Below are 17,439 nucleotides of genomic sequence, written 5' to 3'. Positions count from 1 at the left end.
ACACTGCTGTTGGGTGTCCCTAGTAATGTGTCCCAGTATTCAAAAGGCAAAAGGGGTGGAATTATCATTTCCCTAAAGTATTTGATGGTTAAAAGGTAACTTCACATTTATAAGGTTTCAAATGGATGGGCCGCCCATGTTTTGCTACTTGTAAAATGAGGGGAATTTATATGTTGAGTGGGTGGACACGCTTGAGTTGGAGGTACCGCCCTTGATATTTGATCTAATAACTCAATTTTTAAGATGTTGTTTCATGAAAATGGATCACATTTTGGTACTTTTTCGCCGAATAAGATGTCTTCTCATCTTTAGAAGCCTGGCTAACTCGGCAGCCATAGCAGTTTGCCTCTTTCCTTCCTAGTTCATTTGCTTCATTTTCAATCTTGTATCCCTAGATCTTTCTTTAGTTTTTAATTCCGATAGTAAAGTCAGGAACCAAACATTTAAACTAACATAGGCCCCCCCCCCCCCCCCGTCTTTCGGTGATCAAGGCTCACTCAAAACAACCAATAAGCAACAAGCTACAAGAGGCTAGGCTTACCTTAGACAGATTCCCTAATCCCTACAGCGTAGGGTGCAACTAGGGTCGGGTTAGGTCAGGTTGAAACCAGGCCAAACCCGACCCAAGGAACCATTTACTCAACCTAAACCCAACCCTACCTGAGTTACAATCCGATGAGGTTCAACCTGACTTGACCTGAGGAACCATTTTCCCCAACCTGAACCCGACCCGAGTCATAAACAGACAAGAAGGGGCTGAGTCAGGAAGAAGAGGGGGCGAATATATCACTTTCTTTTATTAATGAAAAAAAATCATGCCCACTATTATTAGTCCCAAACTCACACATCCAAGCATCTCATTACACATTGCCATTTACCACACGACTTTCCTAGAAAGAATCCTGACCGTCAATAAAGTGCCAAAGGCATCAACAATCCAAGGGTCAGATATCATCCTAACTAGGGTTAGAACAAAACTCCAATTCTGGAAAGAAACCCTAGAAAACTAGGAGGAATGGTTGTGTAACAGAGTTCACCCCAAATTTCTATAAAACCTTTTAGAACTCAATTTCTAGGGTTTCATCTTCTTTGTATTCTTCTTTTTGTGGTGAGAGAGAGAGAGAGAGAGAGAGAGAGAGAGAGAGAGAGAGAGAGAGAATGTCTGATGAGGAACATCACTTCGAATCAAAGGCTGATGCAGGAGCATCAAAGACATATCCTCAACAGGCAGGGACAATTCGTAAAAATGGTTATATTGTCATAAAGGGTAGGCCTTGCAAGGTAATGATCTCTATTTGTTCTTCTATTCCATGTTTTAATGTGTACGTTTTTTTTTTTTTTTTTTAGGGTTTGGTAACTTTTTGAAATCTAAGAATGAATTGGGTTCTATTGTTTGATTGGTTTTTATGGGTTTGAGTTTTTTTGTTTCTGTTGGTAATTATTTCTATTTGTTCTTCTATTCCATGTTTTAATGTGTTTTTTTTTTTTTTTGGGTTTTTTCTTTTCAGGATTTGGTAGTTTTTTGAAATCTAAGGATGAATTGGGTTCTATTGTTTGATTGGTTTTTATGGGTTTGAGTTTTTTTTTTGTTTCTGTTGGTAATTATTTCTATTTGTTCTTCTATTCCATGTTTTAATGTGTTTTTTTTTTTTTTTTTCTTTTCAGGATTTGGTAGTTTTTTGAAATCTAAGGAAGAATTGGGTTCTATTGTTTGATTGGTTTTTATGGGTTTGAGTTTTTTTTTGTTTCTGTTGGTAATTATTTCTATTTGTTCTTCTATTCCATGTTTTAATGTGTTTTTTTTTTTTTTTTTGGTTTTTTCTTTTCAGGGTTTGGTAGTTTTTTGAAATCTAAGGATGAATTGGGCTCTATTGTTTGATTGGTTTTTATGGGTTTAAGTTTTTTTTTTTTTTTGTTTCTGTTGGTAATTATTTCTATTTGTTCTTCTATTCCATGTTTTAATGTGTTTTTTTTTTTTTTTTTTTTTTTTTTCTTTTTAGGGTTTGGTAGTTTTTTGAAATCTAAGGATGAATTGGGTTCTATTGTTTGATTGGTTTTTATGGGTTTGAGTTTTTTTTTGTTTCTGTTGGTAATTATTTCTATTTGTTCTTCTATTCCATGTGTTAATGTGTTTTGGTTGTGTTTTTTTTTTTGTTCTGTGTTGTTTTGTTTTTTTTCCTTTTAGGGTTTGGTAGTTGTTTGAGATCTAAGGATAGATTGGGTTTTGTTGTTTGTGATTCGTTTTTATGGGCTTGATGTGAACTATATGAGTTTTGTTGTTTCCATTTGGTAATGATTTCTATTTCTTATCCTATTCCATGTTTCTTTTGAGTGTTTTTTTTTTTTTTTGGGCTTCCTCTTTGTGTTTTTTTTTCTTTTTAGGGTTTGGTAGTTGTTTGAGATCTAAGGATGTATTGGGTTCTATCGTGCGTGATTGGTTTTTTATGGGCTTGATGCGAACTCTGAGTTTTGTTGTTTCTTTTCAAGATCTTAATGAATCTATTTATTTATTTTTTAGTATAGAAATCTGTTTTCTGCTATGATGTACTATTTTGGGTTCAGATTATTCTTTAATTAATATTTTTTTATCAACAATTTAGCTTTCTTTCTTGGATTTTTTCTTTTTTGTTGTTTTTCTCGCCTTTAACATACATCCGTTTTAACCATTAAAAAAACATATATCCGTTTTGCGTTGTTCTTTGTATCGTGGTGGAAATTATGTTTTCCAGGTTAATTAGGCCTTTCCTCGAGATTTTCTCTCTATCACTCTTTTTTTGTTTAGATTAGATTGTGTGAGGCTCTGTTTTTCGTTGTTTGATCTTGTTTTTTATTGCAATAGAGTCTTCCCTCTCCCTAAAATCTTCCTACAACCTCATTGTGTGAAGGAACGATTTTCACTAACTTGATTGTTTACATTAGCCATAACCAGTGCTTATATAAAGCACTGTTTAGGGTTAATTGTAATAAACCAAGGCTAGTGATAATCACTTCCTTTACATGGTATCAGAGTGAGTGGATCCCACCCCGTGCTTGCCACAACTATAGAAGCTCCGGCCATCCACCGGGCCTCTTGCTGCAACTCCAACCCCTATTTCCCTGCCTACCTGATCTCTTGTTAGTCGTTACGGCTCTCTCCTTATTGTTCCCTTACCTCATCTCCTAGCCTCCACGCACCACACGCTGCCTCCCATTCCCTCCACAAAGCAACCACTGCTCTCGCACTAACTGCCCGACCACCATTGATCCCGACCACCCCTGCAAAATTAACCCACATCTCCCTAACTTCCTTTGTCAGGCTGTATTTCCATATTTATTCCTTTTTTTCTACCACTCTCTTCTTAGATCCACCCTCTTAGATCCAGCTTTCCCATTCTTTCTTTTTACTTACCCACTCTCTCGACAACAGGATTGCCTTCTAAATCCGATCGCCATATCGTCTTTGACGCCCCTCCTCCCTCAGTAAATCCTGTCTGACGCTATCATCCCTTATCACTCATCCTATCCATGGCCAGTCCCAGTCTCATTTGTTTTTCTCTCCACAATACTCACCAGTCACCACCTACGGCAGCCGTATTGCATCCTCGCTGGTTCTACTTATCCAAGCCTCCACGGACAGATCCGCAGCGATTCTACTTCTAGCCCACATCACCTTCAGCTGCATCGCTGCCTATGGCACTCGTGCATGGCCGTTTGGAGACGCCATATCTGATGGAAACCCTCCAGCTCCATCACAACTCACTTTGACCTGTTGTCCCTATACATCACGGCCGGATCCCTTGATGTCTTGTCACCATCAGCCACCTCAAATTGCCGGCTATACTTCCCACTCATGATTCCCACTATTGTAACCAAAGACAATACTTGTGTTATGTTACTGTTTTCTTGGAGCAGTGTCAAGCTATCACGGCTGAGAAGTGCTTCCAAAACAGCCTTCAACAAGTTTCTTTAATGTCTTACATTGGGTTTTGGGATGCAGAGCGGGAATCAGGAAAGATAAAAGGAGTGCTATGCATCTTTCTATCAAGGAAGATAAAGAAAGCTGCCAAGACCATTAGATGTCATTCTCTGTAAAGCTTTTGTTTTTCTCTTCTCTAATTTGCGTGCCCTTAATTTTATCAAGGCACCCCCATCTTTTTCTTCAAAATAATAATCCGCTATTGAAATATCTCTAATTTGCTTTTCCATGGCCGTGTTCTTGTCCGAGTTTGCCTTTTGCTCTGCAAAGTCATTCAAACGCTACCGACTCTTGAATTATGACTGCGTAAATTGAGTACTCAGTCGTGCCAACCAAGTACTCGACCCCGTCGTGCCGAGCCGCCTAGGATTTGACTCGAGTTTGCGTTTTCAAACACCGATACCAACTATTGGCCAATGCTATATCGATGTATGAATATGCACTATTCTGTGATTTTAATGGATGCTGTTAAATTTTATGCTTTGTTCTATTTATGCCTTCATTCTTTGATAAAGTCTTGAGGATATTTTTGGTCATTTAGTAAAAGAAACGAAGGGTCTAAACGAATGGTATTTAACCATTTAATATGAAGATGAAATGATATTGTAGTCACATCAATTTGTTGTTTAGACTTATTGTCAACGTATAAGGCTTATTCTTTGTTTTTTTTGTGAATGGTAAGGCTTATTCTTTGTTACATATCTACTTCTCAATTTTATTTATAGACCAAAATATTTTGGTCATATAAACATACTATCTTGTAAAGCGAACTCCACCTCCTACTTTTTTGTAATATTCGGCCCCATCTTAGGCCGGTGATGCAGGCACATCTTAGACTATCGGGTGTTAGATGTTCCAATAGTAATTAGAGTGATCAGATCATCTAGATCAATCACTAGGAACTTAAGATTTGTGATGTGATCACTCAGGGCCTTCGGATTCGGATTGTTCAAATCAACGATAAAAAATCTCAGGTCCCTAACCGAACCATTAAAATTACTTAATCAAAGATGAGGACGTTTCAATTTTTTGATTGACGATCAAGACAAGATTATTGCGAAGGATTTTATTAGCTAACTGTTTGTCAAATAATTAATTGGCGATTAGATATTTCATGGTGTCCATCAAGATCGACAACTACGATCATCTTAAGTCCTCACTATCTTTATTCCCGCTGATGTCCTAATGATTTTGCAAGAGGCTATTTTGCTAATATTGAATAAGAGCTCACTAAGAAATTCATTTTCGTTTTGGGCTTCTATTTTGGACGTGAGGTAAGAGTTGTTTTTCTCATGGCTTGCTAAGTTAGCAATTGGTCCAGCACCTTTTGGTTGGAGTCCTAATAGTAGTAGTTGTTAGTTGAGTTGGAATTTTTCCTTTTTAGAAGTCTTTTTTTTTAAAAATAGTCTTTCTATTTTGGAAATTCTCTCTATATCTGGGATAACGAAGGTTGAATTTAATAGGATGAAATCAAGATTTGCTTAGCGAGAGAATTTGTAGTTGGTTTATAAAGAGGGGTTTAGGTTGTTGACTTTGAGGTGGAGTTTTTCTAGGAATTTCCTTGGTTCTGTAAAATTCGACTTGGATTAGATAGAATTTTGGATATATATGTTGAAGATTTGTTGAGTAGGATTCCTAGTCTAATAAGGGAGTTGGTTTTGGATTAGGTTATTTGAACGGTTGGGATTAGGGTCACGTGGTTAAGATTGGTTGTTATTGAGAGTTTTTAGGAGTTAGGTAGAATTCCTAGATTTTCTCTATGGCCATGTTTGGTTTGCAAAAAAACGTGGAAGACGGCTGGGCATTTCCTGGAATATGGAAAGCCGGATGTTGTTTGGTTGCCAAATTTGAGTTCAAATTCCATTTGACTACAAGACATGGAGGGGACATCATTATTAGCTTTTTTCCTAGGTGGCGCCTATGTGGTGGAATTGTCCCCCCTACTAATCTTCCAACCAAAAACAACCTCCATTTTCGTGGATCTTAAAAGGGAGAAGAGTGGAATATGTCTTGTCTTGTGTAATAATTACATTTTTCTCTCTTTCTCTCTCTTCTACTATCTATTTTGGTAATGACACCCCTATATTTTCCACACCTCTTTTAAAGGTTTGGCGCCCAACCAAACACACTACCGCTCTTCCCCTATTCTCCTCTAGACAACTCTACAAATCTCCCATCCTTGTCACCTCCCTATTGACTATTACTTCCACTACTCTCTCAACGAACCAAACAGGGCCTAGGTGTTTGTGTAGTAGAGTGCATTTAGGAATTTTCTTTATTTGTGTGTTTTATGGACTAAGTAGGTAGGCAATCTTTTCTTTTTTTGGTCTTTCCTAATTGCAATAGGAATCACCACCTATGAATATAAGTAAGCCATAGAGGAGAGCTCCTACCCATTGAACGGGAATAATACTCTTTTGGACGTGAAAGGTATTGAAAAGGGAGGATCTCTTGGTTCTAGGAATAAACTAAGAGGGTACTTCCTCTAGAAAGGAGTTAAAAAGGGCTTTTGGGATGATTAAGAGAGGGTTCTCCTTTTCTCTCGAGAGGATGGCCTTTCTTTAAAATCAGTCCCATTCAAAGAAGGAAAGGGGACTTTTGAGAAACATCGAACAAACATAGTGAGGGGTGCTATGACGTTTAGGTTTTCTAGATAAGAAAATACATTTCCCTTGTAAGTCCTTTTACAACCTTTATTGAAATCTTGATCTTAATACTTGTTTTCCTAGCACCATCAAGAGAATACCCATTCTTGAAGCCCAAGAGGATCCCTTTTCTTGTAACCGAATCCCATTTTCTCTTCTTGATTTCTTGAAACCTATCAACAACCTGAAGCAACAACCTAACAACCTTTTAACACATTTTTTTGAGTTCTTGGATTTTCAAGAATTTCAACCAATTCGATTCAACTTATCGTCTCCCTCCCTAGGTCGACGGAAGCCCTAGGGAGGGAGGCGGGTTCCTTTCTCTCTCTCTCTCTCTCGCCCTTTCTTTCTATCTCTCCCTCCCCCTCTCTTTCTCTCAGTTTCTCGAGTATCTCCCTCCCTCCCTCTCGTCTTGCCACTTTTGCTGGAAAAAGTTGAGCCGTGGAGGCCGGATATGAAATTGTGGAGGCCAGATTTGGATTGTGGCTCTTCCGTGGAGGGATCTGGGGCCGTAGAAGCAGTATGGAGCCGTGGAGGCCGTGAAGCCGGATCTGGAGCTGTGGAAAACTGTGGAGGTTGCTGGATCTGGAGCCGTGGAAGGCCGGCTATTGGCGGTGCGAGGCCGTGGAGGGCGTGGGTTATCGGATCTGGAGGCCGTGGAGGGCGTGGGAGGCTGTGGGTTGTCGGATTTAGCAATTGGGTTTCGAGTCTGGTCGTAGGAGGCCGTGGTCTTCGGAATCAAGATCGTGTGTGGTGGCCAGTGACAATGGAGGTTGCTGGATTTTTGATGACGGTGGTGGTGACTGAGATTCCTCCGGCGGAGATGGTTTTTAGTGGAAGAGATGTATGAGGGACTGGACATGGTGACTGTGGAGATGGAGGTGGTCGTCGGCGGGGAGGCTTGCCGGATAAGACCACCGACCCAATCTTTCTCTGTGATACTGCACCAGAAAATAATTGCCTAGCATACAATATTGCTATCATGCACGGTTAGGGGCGTACAATACACCGGCCCAATCTTTCTCTTTGATACTGCACCAGAAAATGATGGTCTACATACGATATGGCTATCGTGCACGGTTAGGGGGCGCACAATAGCTCTATGTCCTCAAGCGGGATTTTTGAAAATCGAATTTGCCAGCTAGAATGTGGTGGAGAAGTCTATATGGCATGGCAGATATGCATCTTGACTTGGTGGGGCCCCACAAATATGGCACTTTTGTTGGATTCGATACAAGTTAGGCTATTGGGTATTGTAATGGTGAATAGAATGGGTAGAGCATACAATAGATATTTCTACTGTATGTAGAGGGTGGTACTGTTCTAGCCTGAGGGGACAACTTGTCCCTTATTTGGCACTCTTTGGAATAATAAATGTCAATTTTCCAATAAAAAAAAAAGAATTTCAACCAATCCCATTATCGACTGCCCATCTTCATTCTCCTTAATGAACTTTGGTTCTTTAGGTGCCCCTTATAAATTCCTCTACAACCAACTTTCCTTCCACCTCATTTTCAAGAAAGGTTTTCCTTATTTCCTACCATCTAAGGCCTTTTCGAAAGAAACCAATTGCCCTTTTAGGAAAATCAAGGTGCCCTTTCCCAATTTCCAAGGCCGTTCCAAGCACCAATCTAGGTGACCTTTTCTAACAACCCTTCTCCGACGCAGCCTCTACATCACTTGAATTTAGCAAAAACAGGTTGGTGATGTTGCCATATTTTTCGATTGTCATTTTCACACGTTCACATATGTAAAATAGAGTGATTTTCAATTTCTTCCTAGATGATGCATGATGTTCTCTGATCTAATTACAGGTTATGTTAATTGTATGTTTTGATTTGATATATGGTTTGTAGAAATTGTGTTTGAGGTTTGAGAAAATTAATGTAATGTGAATAACAGAAAATTTAGAGTTTTTTTTATTGTTGCGTCCTAAAAAACAGAGGTCTTTTGATTAGAGTAATGTTCTGATTTTCTTTGGGTGAGATCTTAAAGGCCTCTTTTCAACGGCGATTATTTTATAATATTTGGAGATTGGATGAATATTTTTCTGCAATGTGTCTATATTCTGTCCGAATTTTGAAATTTAGAAAACCAGGGTTTTTGGGCCCTGTTGTGGCCCAAAAACAGAGGCATTTTGATTTAACTCACGATTTGATCTCCTGGGGTCTTGAAGCCCTCTAAGATACTTTTCAAATTGTTCTGGTTTGGCCCCACAAACAGACGCATCTCTCTCTCTTGGCTAATATTTGGCAGTGTTGGGATTTATGTTCATTGTGAAAACTTAAGTTTTGCAATATAGGAACACTTTTGACAAATTAGGGCCTTGTGGGCATGGTTTCAAATTTCGGTTTCGGAATGCATTTCGCTCCTCACTGAAACCTTTCAGGAAAATATTAAATAATTATTAAAAATTGAGATTTTTTTCTTGACTTTCCTTAAATTTCAGAAAAAGTGAAATTTCAAAATTTCGGTCGAAATAATGTAACGTTTCGGGTACCCCCAATTTCGGTTTCGGGGTTGACCGAAACCCGAAATTTAAAACCATGCTTGTGGGTCCTAATTATGGTACTGCAAGCAATGGATGTGTATCTTAGTAGGGGTTGAAGTTAATGTGCAAGCACTATAAGTAAGAAAGGTGGAATTTGACGTATATTTATATGCACCATTTGTGTAATTTATTGAGGCGCCGCATGTAATGATCAAGCACGATTGTTGTGAATCCAAGGTTCACTGACTTAATTTCTCACCGAAGGGACCTAGCTGCGGTGGTATCCCATAGGAGAGAGAGAAAACTAGAGTGAGAGAAAGGAGGGACTGATCTCATTCAATGAAGAGAAAGAAAGGTAGTGAGGAGGAATTATTGATGCTCCCTTAAAGAGTGGGGGACTCTTTTTTCATGGACTTCCATTGAAACAAAATTATTAACACGGGAAGAACTCCTATTTTCTACTGATAGTAACATGACTATTGTGGATCAAATTCCATCAAATCTTATTACACATAATCTAGGACTCTTCAAACCCATCATAGAAACTAACCCACTTCAAGTCCCCAAATCCAAGGACTCCCTTATGTTACAATGTGGATCCTTGTGGTGTCTTAACAACTTGAGATTAATTTTAAATTACTTAAATGCCTTGTTGTACCTCTGTTTTTTCTTGTAATGAAACTTGTAACTTTCAAAAAAAAAAAAAAAAAAAAATTTGCCGTGGCTTAATATTTTCCTAAAAAAATATGAGCCCCATTTTAAGCAAATACAACTTAAAGAAACCAAGGCTCGGTTTGGTTGCATTTGTTTATCTCGTAGAGTAGAGTAAGTAGTCAACAACAAGGAGACAAGTGTTGGATTTACTTGGAACTTACCTTGTAGAATAGTGGTAAGTAGTGTTTGGTTGTCAACCTCGTAGAGTAGTGGTAGGGAGTGTCAATAATTCTCTGTGTGTGTGTGTGTGTACATACATACCTACATATCTATGATTTGTGGACGCAGGCACACACGAGGAGTGTCGGACACGGCAAACCCCCAAAATTTAGAAACAAGGACACGGCTAAATAGAAAATATGTATGATGCAGCAACACATATTATTAGTTAATGAAGAACTGAAAAAAGTTTATAATAAAAGAAGAATTAATAATAAAAGAGGTAAACACAATATGCAATTATAAAACAGAATGTCACAGTTGACACGGCACAAGTAGTGTCCACACACGCATATTAAGTTTAACACTTATAGCAGGTACATTTAAAAGTGTCCGAAGGAGTGTCAAGTCGTGTCGGATACGGCAGGACACGTGTGTCAGCAATAAATTCAAAGTGTCTGCTAAATCATATATATATATATATATATATATATATATATATATATATATATGTATGTACGTATGAGAAAAGTGTTCCTACACGATCGAGTAGATACGTTATCTACTCCCTCGGTTAAAAATACAGTGGGGGCCCACATTGTTTGGGTGTGTGTGAGTGTGGGTGTGGGATATATATGGGATTTGCTAAGCTCCATCGCAAAAGGCTTTTCGCGGCTGGTCTGTCGCAATTCAGACTTGCCACCTTGTGAATGGAGACAACAGCTTTTGTCTCCATTAATGAGGTGGCTGGTCTGAATTGTGACAGACCAGCCACGAAAAGCCTTTTGCGATGGACGCTAGCAATTCCCTATATATATATATATATATATATATATATATAGAGAGAGAGAGAGAGAGAGAGAGAGAGAGAGAGAGAGAGAGAGAGAGAGAGAAGTGTTGCTTCTCGGTCTTGTAGCTAAGCTTATCTACTCGGTTGGGTTAAATACAGTGGAGGGAAAAATGGGCAGATTTGTGGACAAACTGTGTCTGTCCATTTTTTCCCTCCACTGTTGGATGAGTTAGGATCATCCTATGGGTCTGATTTTTTGTGTACACCATATCTAGGAATGGTTTGGATCACCCAAACAATGTGGGCCCCCACTGTATTTAACCCGACCGAGTAGATAAACTTAGCTACAAGACCGAGTAGCAACACTTTTCCGATATATATATATATAGAGAGAGAGAGAGAGAGAGAGAGAGAGAGAGAGAGAGAGAGAGAGAGAGAGAGAGAGAGAGAGAGAGAGAGAGAGAGAGAGAGAGAACGGTTTCTACACACTAGTGTAGATAAGTTATCTACACACTGGCTTAAAATACAGTGGGGGCCCACATTGTTTGGGTGATCCAAAGCATTTATTTGATGGGCCCTCAGATAGATAGGGTGTGCCCAAAAAATCAGCTTCATAGGATCATCCTAACCCTTCGAACTGTGGAGGCAAAAAATGGACAGATTTGTGAAGGTTTATTCACGTCCATTTTACCTCCACAAATCGTAGGGTTGGGATGATCCTATGGAGCTGATTTTTTGTGGACACCCTATCTATGTGAGGGCCAATCAAATGAATGGTTTGGATCACCCAAACAATATGCCCTCCACTGTATTTTAAGCTAGTGTGTAGATAACTTATCTACACTTGTGTGTAGAAACCGTTTTCTCATATATATATATATATATATATATATATATAGAGGAAAGTGAAGCTACACCGCCGGCTTAAAATACAATGGGCCCACATTGTTTTGGTGATCCAAAACATTCATTTGATTGGCCCTCACATAGATAGGGTGTCCACCAAAAATCAGCTCCATAGGATCATCCCAACCCTTCAAACTGTGGAGGCAAAAATGGACAAATTTGTGAAGGTTTTTACACGTTCATTTTTGCCTCCACAAATCGTAGGGTTGGGATGATCCTATGGAGCTGATTTTTGGTGGACACCCTATCTATGAGGGCCAATCAAATGAATTCTTTGGATCACCAAAACAATGTGGGCCCATTGTATTTTAAGCCGGCGGTGTAGCTTCACTTTCCTTATATATATATATATATATATATATATATATATATAGAGAGAGAGAGAGAAAACGGTTCCTACACATATGTGTAGATAAGTTATCTACACACTAGCTTAAAATACAATGGAGGCCACATTATTTGGGTGATCCAAACCATTCATTTTTAAGGCCCTCACATAGATAGGGTGTCCACAAAAAATCAGATCCATAGGATCATCCTAACCATTCGAACTGTGGAGGCAAAAAATGGACTAATTTGTGAAGGTTTAAAGACATCCATTTTACCTCCACAAATCGTAGGGTTGGGATGATCCTATGGATCTGATTTTTTGTAGACACCCTATCTATGCAAAGGCCTTTAAAATGGATGGCTTGGATCACCCAAACAATGTGGGCCCCCACTGTATTTTAAGCTAGTGTGTAGAGAACTCTCTACACATATGTGTAGGAACCGTTTTCTCATATATATATATATATATATATATATATATATATATATATATATATATATATAAGGAGATGGTTTGTGTGCAGTTGCACAGATAAGCTATCTGTGCATGGCTGCAAAACCATAGTAGGGGCCAAATTTTTGGAGGGATTCAAAGCATTCATTTGGAAGGCCCAACCATGGATAGGGTGTGTACCAAAAATCAGCCCTATAGGATCATCCTATCCCAATCAAAGTTCGAGGGGAAAATGCACAAACACTGTTTTTGCGCATTTTCCCCTCCACAAATGGCAGGGTTGGGATGATCCTAAAGGGCTGATTTTTGGTAGACCCTATCCATGGAAGGGCCTTCCAAATGAATGCTTTGGATCCCCCAAAAAATGTGGCCCCCCCCCCTTGGTTTGTGCAGCCATGCACAAATAGCTTATCTGTGCAGCTGCACACAAACCATAGGATCATTTGATGGGCCCTAACATAGATAGGGTGTGCCAAAAAAATCAGCTTCATAGGATCATCCTAACCCTTCGAACCGTGGAGGAAAAAAATGGACAGATTTGTGAAGGTTTATACACGTCCATTTTACCTCCACAAATCGTACGGTTGGGATGATTCTATGGAGCTGATTTTTTGTGGACACCCTATCTATGTGAGGGCCAATCAAATGAATGGTTTGGATCACCCAAACAATATGCCCTCCACTGTATTTTAAGCTAGTGTGTAGATAACTTATCTACACTTGTGTGTAGAAACCGTTTTCTCATATATATATATATATGAGGAGATGGTTTGTGTGCAGCTGCACAGATAACATAGTGGGGGCCACATTTTTTGGGGGATGCAAAGCATTCATTTGGGAGGGCCAACCATGGATAGGGTGTGTACCAAAAATCAGCCCTATAGGATCATCCTAACCCAATCAAAGTTGGAGGGGAAAATGGACAAACACTATTTCTGCGCATTTTTCTCTCCACAAATGGCAGGGTTGGGATGATCCTAAAGGGCTGATTTTTGGTACACACCCTATCCATGGAAGGGCCTTCCAAATGAATGCTTTGGATCCCCAAAAAATGTGCCCCCCCCCCCCCCCCCCCCAACACACACACTAGTAAGAACCCCATGCAATGCATGGAACGATAAAGAGAAGGTAAATGAATAATTTAAAGATTGTTTAAGGGACCAAAGAGGAACAATTATTGGAGAAAAATAAGTGTAATTTTCAATTAACATTTACCCATTTACTCACAACATTGTAAGGCCCCAATTTGGCAAAGTAAGGCCCTAATCAAAATCATCCGCGGTAAGAGCCAAAGAATCCAATCAACTCCTGTTGCTATATAGGATTTAAATCCCCAATGCTCTCAGATCCAAGGCCGTCTCACCGGGCAAAAGGGAAAACCCACAAACCCAATGCCTATCATTCATCTTTGAAATCTTCCATCTCTTTAGACCTGGCTCATACTTTTGCTTTTTCTTCGGTTCTGCTTAGAGAGAGACGGAGCAGGAAAGAGTGAAAATGGACAAACACTATTTCTGCGCATTTTTCTCTCCACAAATGGCAGGGTTGGGATGATCCTAAAGGGCTGATTTTTGGTACACACCCTATCCATGGAAGGGCCTTCCAAATGAATGCTTTGGATCCCCAAAAAATGTGCCCCCCCCCCCCCCCCCCCCCAAACACACACACACTAGTAAGAACCCCATGCAATGCATGGAACGATAAAGAGAAGGTAAATGAATAATTTAAAGATTGTTTAAGGGACCAAAGAGGAACAATTATTGGAGAAAAATAAGTGTAATTTTCAATTAACATTTACCCATTTACTCACAACATTGTAAGGCCCCAATTTGGCAAAGTAAGGCCCTAATCAAAATCATCCGCGGTAAGAGCCAAAGAATCCAATCAACTCCTGTTGCTATATAGGATTTAAATCCCCAATGCTCTCAGATCCAAGGCCGTCTCACCGGGCAAAAGGGAAAACCCACAAACCCAATGCCTATCATTCATCTTTGAAATCTTCCATCTCTTTAGACCTGGCTCATACTTTTGCTTTTTCTTCGGTTCTGCTTAGAGAGAGACGGAGCAGGAAAGAGTGAGACAACTTGTTCAATGCACAAAATTAAAACTTAAATATAAATTTTAGAAGGAAATGAAATGAAAAAAAAACAATCGAATAAAAATAATTATGAACAGCCAACGTAGCAGTATAGCACGAAAATATTGACATAAACATAGAATATTTGTGCACAATAGTGCAAGAAGTCTAAAAATTCATTACGCTCAAAACTAATCAAAAATTGCAGAAACCTAACCATGTCTCCGCCATCATTGAAAGTCTTCAACTTAAAACCAGTGCGAAAATAAAAATACCTTTACTGGTGATGGTGCTTGAATATTGCTACCTAAAAATACCCCCTAATTTTTTGGATATTGAATCGTATATGGGAAAATCCAAAAGCAACAAGCCCCTGATATTTTGGGTGGCTTGCCTGGGATGCATCCTCGATCTTCTCCGACTAACGATGACTCAACCCGAGCTCTGGTTAACCAGGAGACATTTGTGGTAGTCTGGGGATTTCAATGCTATATTGGCAACCAAACAAAGTTTTGCTGACGTGGGGCCCAAATACCTAGCAAAACCCCCATAGCCATCCCGGCTTTTGTGGAACCAAACAGACCCTGAGTGGCGAGTGATATTGGTGGGAAAAGTTCATATTAACCCTCTTATAACTGAATGCGCTTGAAAGACACCTAAAAGACACTTGAAAATTAGAATCTGGGCCCGAGGATGGTCCCCATCACACTCCCCTTTTGAAAAGATTTTACCCCATCGAATATAATGATCGTCATGACGGCGGGAGTTCTTCAACTGATATTTTTGTATGCGTCGCAGACGCCTGTCCTTTCCAACAGATAAAGTACTTCTAAGTTCTAACGCTCAAGTAGCTTTGGGCAATCATGTCGTTAATTTGAAGTAAGGTGATCACCTGTTGTGCTTTTTAATGCATTTCCTTATAACATGTCAGATTTGGCAAAAACTTGGGTTATCTACTTCATTAGGTTTGTTGACGTCCGCTCACCTCTTCATGATTAGATAGTAACAATTTTCTATGGGTTCAAATACGATGATCAGTGAATTTGTTGATCATATATCGACATAAGTATCATATTGGACCTGCCTTTCTTGTTTTAGTTGCCGTGTAAGCTCTTTTTGTTGAGTATTTGGAAAGTTGAAGTGTTGCAGAATGCAGGCCATGATAAAAACTGCTTCCCTAGTACACACTTCATGGTGAACAATAGATCTCATCACCTTTGTTATTGGAAGTGGTCAGGAAAAGGAAGAAGTGTTCCTTTTCTTGTGCTACTCAAAGTGGCAAAGATGCCATTTATCATGGCAGACAGTCTTACAGTCTTAACATGGCCCAAAAGAAGGCACGTCTTTTCTTTCCTCTTCTATTGTGTAATTTATATCATGCTTCTAGCATTTGATTACTGGTGTTCATCAAGATTGTGGAAGGGATTTTTTAGCCCTTATGTAATGGCTATATTTGTAGAGTTGCTGGTTATGATTACTAAAATAATGATCAGAATGAGGACTCTCTTTTGTCCTAGTTGTTTTCATTGCTTATCTAATAATATCATTGAGTATGTTATTTTGTTTATCCAGTATTTTTTAATCCACTGCTTGGTGTTTTCATTAATTTTCAAATAATATCATTGAATATGTTAGTGTTTATGCACTTATTTTTTTATCCACCCAGGTCTCTATAGAGAAGTTTTCAGCTCCTCCCTTAATGCACCATTACTATGAAGGATGATATGTTTCTTGTTTCTTTGATTTGAAATTTAAAGCATTATAGCTCATATCTTTGAAACGACGGGTATTTTTTTTGGAAACAGGTTGTTGAGGTTTCCACTTCTAAAACTGGAAAGCATGGTCATGCCAAATGTCACTTTGTTGCGATTGATATTTTCAACGGCAAGAAGCTTGAAGATATTGTGCCTTCTTCTCATAACTGTGATGTAAGCTTCGTTTGTGTTTTCTGTCCTGATATAGTGAAGTATGTAAACCTCCTGTTGACAGAGCTAGGGCAATCAACTAATTAATTGTGACTACTATTTTTATATATATTTTTTTCCATTACAGGTGCCCCATGTTAATCGTACTGACTATCAGTTGATTGATATATCCGAGGATGGTTTTGTAAGTCCTTATTTTTGTTCTTTTAAACAATTTTGAAATACTCATCGGGTCTAGGGTTTTATGGAGCTAACAAACTTGTTATGGGGTTATTGCAGGTGAGTCTTCTCACTGAAAATGGGAACACCAAGGATGATCTGAGGCTTCCCACTGATGACAGCCTTCTTACTCAGGTCTGTGCCTGATCGTCTTCATAACTATTTGGATTTAATTTGTAATGGAACCCTTTGGCATAAGTCATAACAGTGCTTTTGATTCTAATTCTGTAGATTAAAGATGGATTTGGCGAAGGAAAAGATATGGTGGTGACTGTCATGAATGCAATGGGAGAAGAGCAGATCTGTGCTCTGAAGGACATCGGCCCCAAATAAATTACCTACATCACCATCTGTCCACACTTCATATGGTAATCCTTCTTTTGATAGATTAGCCAGGACTTTTTTTGATTATTACCTCATCGGTTAGTACTAATAAGATGATTTGGCAGTTGCGCGTGCTTAGGATCTTCCTACTTTCTAATATGGAGGGGAAAAGGGAGCCAGTAACTTGTTGAACAGCAAGGGATTGGTGGTTTATATATATTCCAGGTCTCTTTGAATAGACTAAATGGAAAACATGATACATAAAAGTATTCTTTTTAATGTTCTGACAGCCAAATGCTATGCATTGCTTTGCGGATTGGTTCTATTTTACCTTATATTGTGTTGTAACAATCAGTTTAAAGACTATTTTCAGTTTGATGTTATTAGTATTATCCTGTCAATTTCTTTGGTTGGTATTGGTAATAGCTGGATTTTGTCTCTTTTCTCTTG

At 39.0% G+C, this 17,439-nt stretch overlaps 1 protein-coding gene across 1 annotated transcript; it reads left to right on the top strand.

Moving 5' to 3' along the window:
• Positions 1-993: 993 nt before the first annotated feature.
• Positions 994-17,390, top strand: LOC143856232 (eukaryotic translation initiation factor 5A-2-like). The gene is made up of 6 exons (XM_077366383.1): positions 994-1,281; positions 16,327-16,449; positions 16,574-16,630; positions 16,726-16,800; positions 16,897-17,033; positions 17,115-17,390. Exons 1-5 carry the CDS (start codon positions 1,159-1,161, stop codon positions 16,996-16,998), a joined length of 480 nt encoding a protein of 159 aa, XP_077222498.1. The 5' UTR covers positions 994-1,158; the 3' UTR covers positions 16,999-17,033; positions 17,115-17,390.
• The last annotated feature ends 49 nt before the right edge of the window (positions 17,391-17,439 follow it).

This window comes from Tasmannia lanceolata, unplaced genomic scaffold, assembly GCF_043159265.1.
Source record: "Tasmannia lanceolata isolate RefF3 unplaced genomic scaffold, GAP_Taslan_0.1 ptg000023l, whole genome shotgun sequence".
Taxonomy (NCBI): domain Eukaryota; kingdom Viridiplantae; phylum Streptophyta; class Magnoliopsida; order Canellales; family Winteraceae; genus Tasmannia; species Tasmannia lanceolata.
This window is presented reverse-complemented; position numbering and strand designations above follow the sequence as displayed.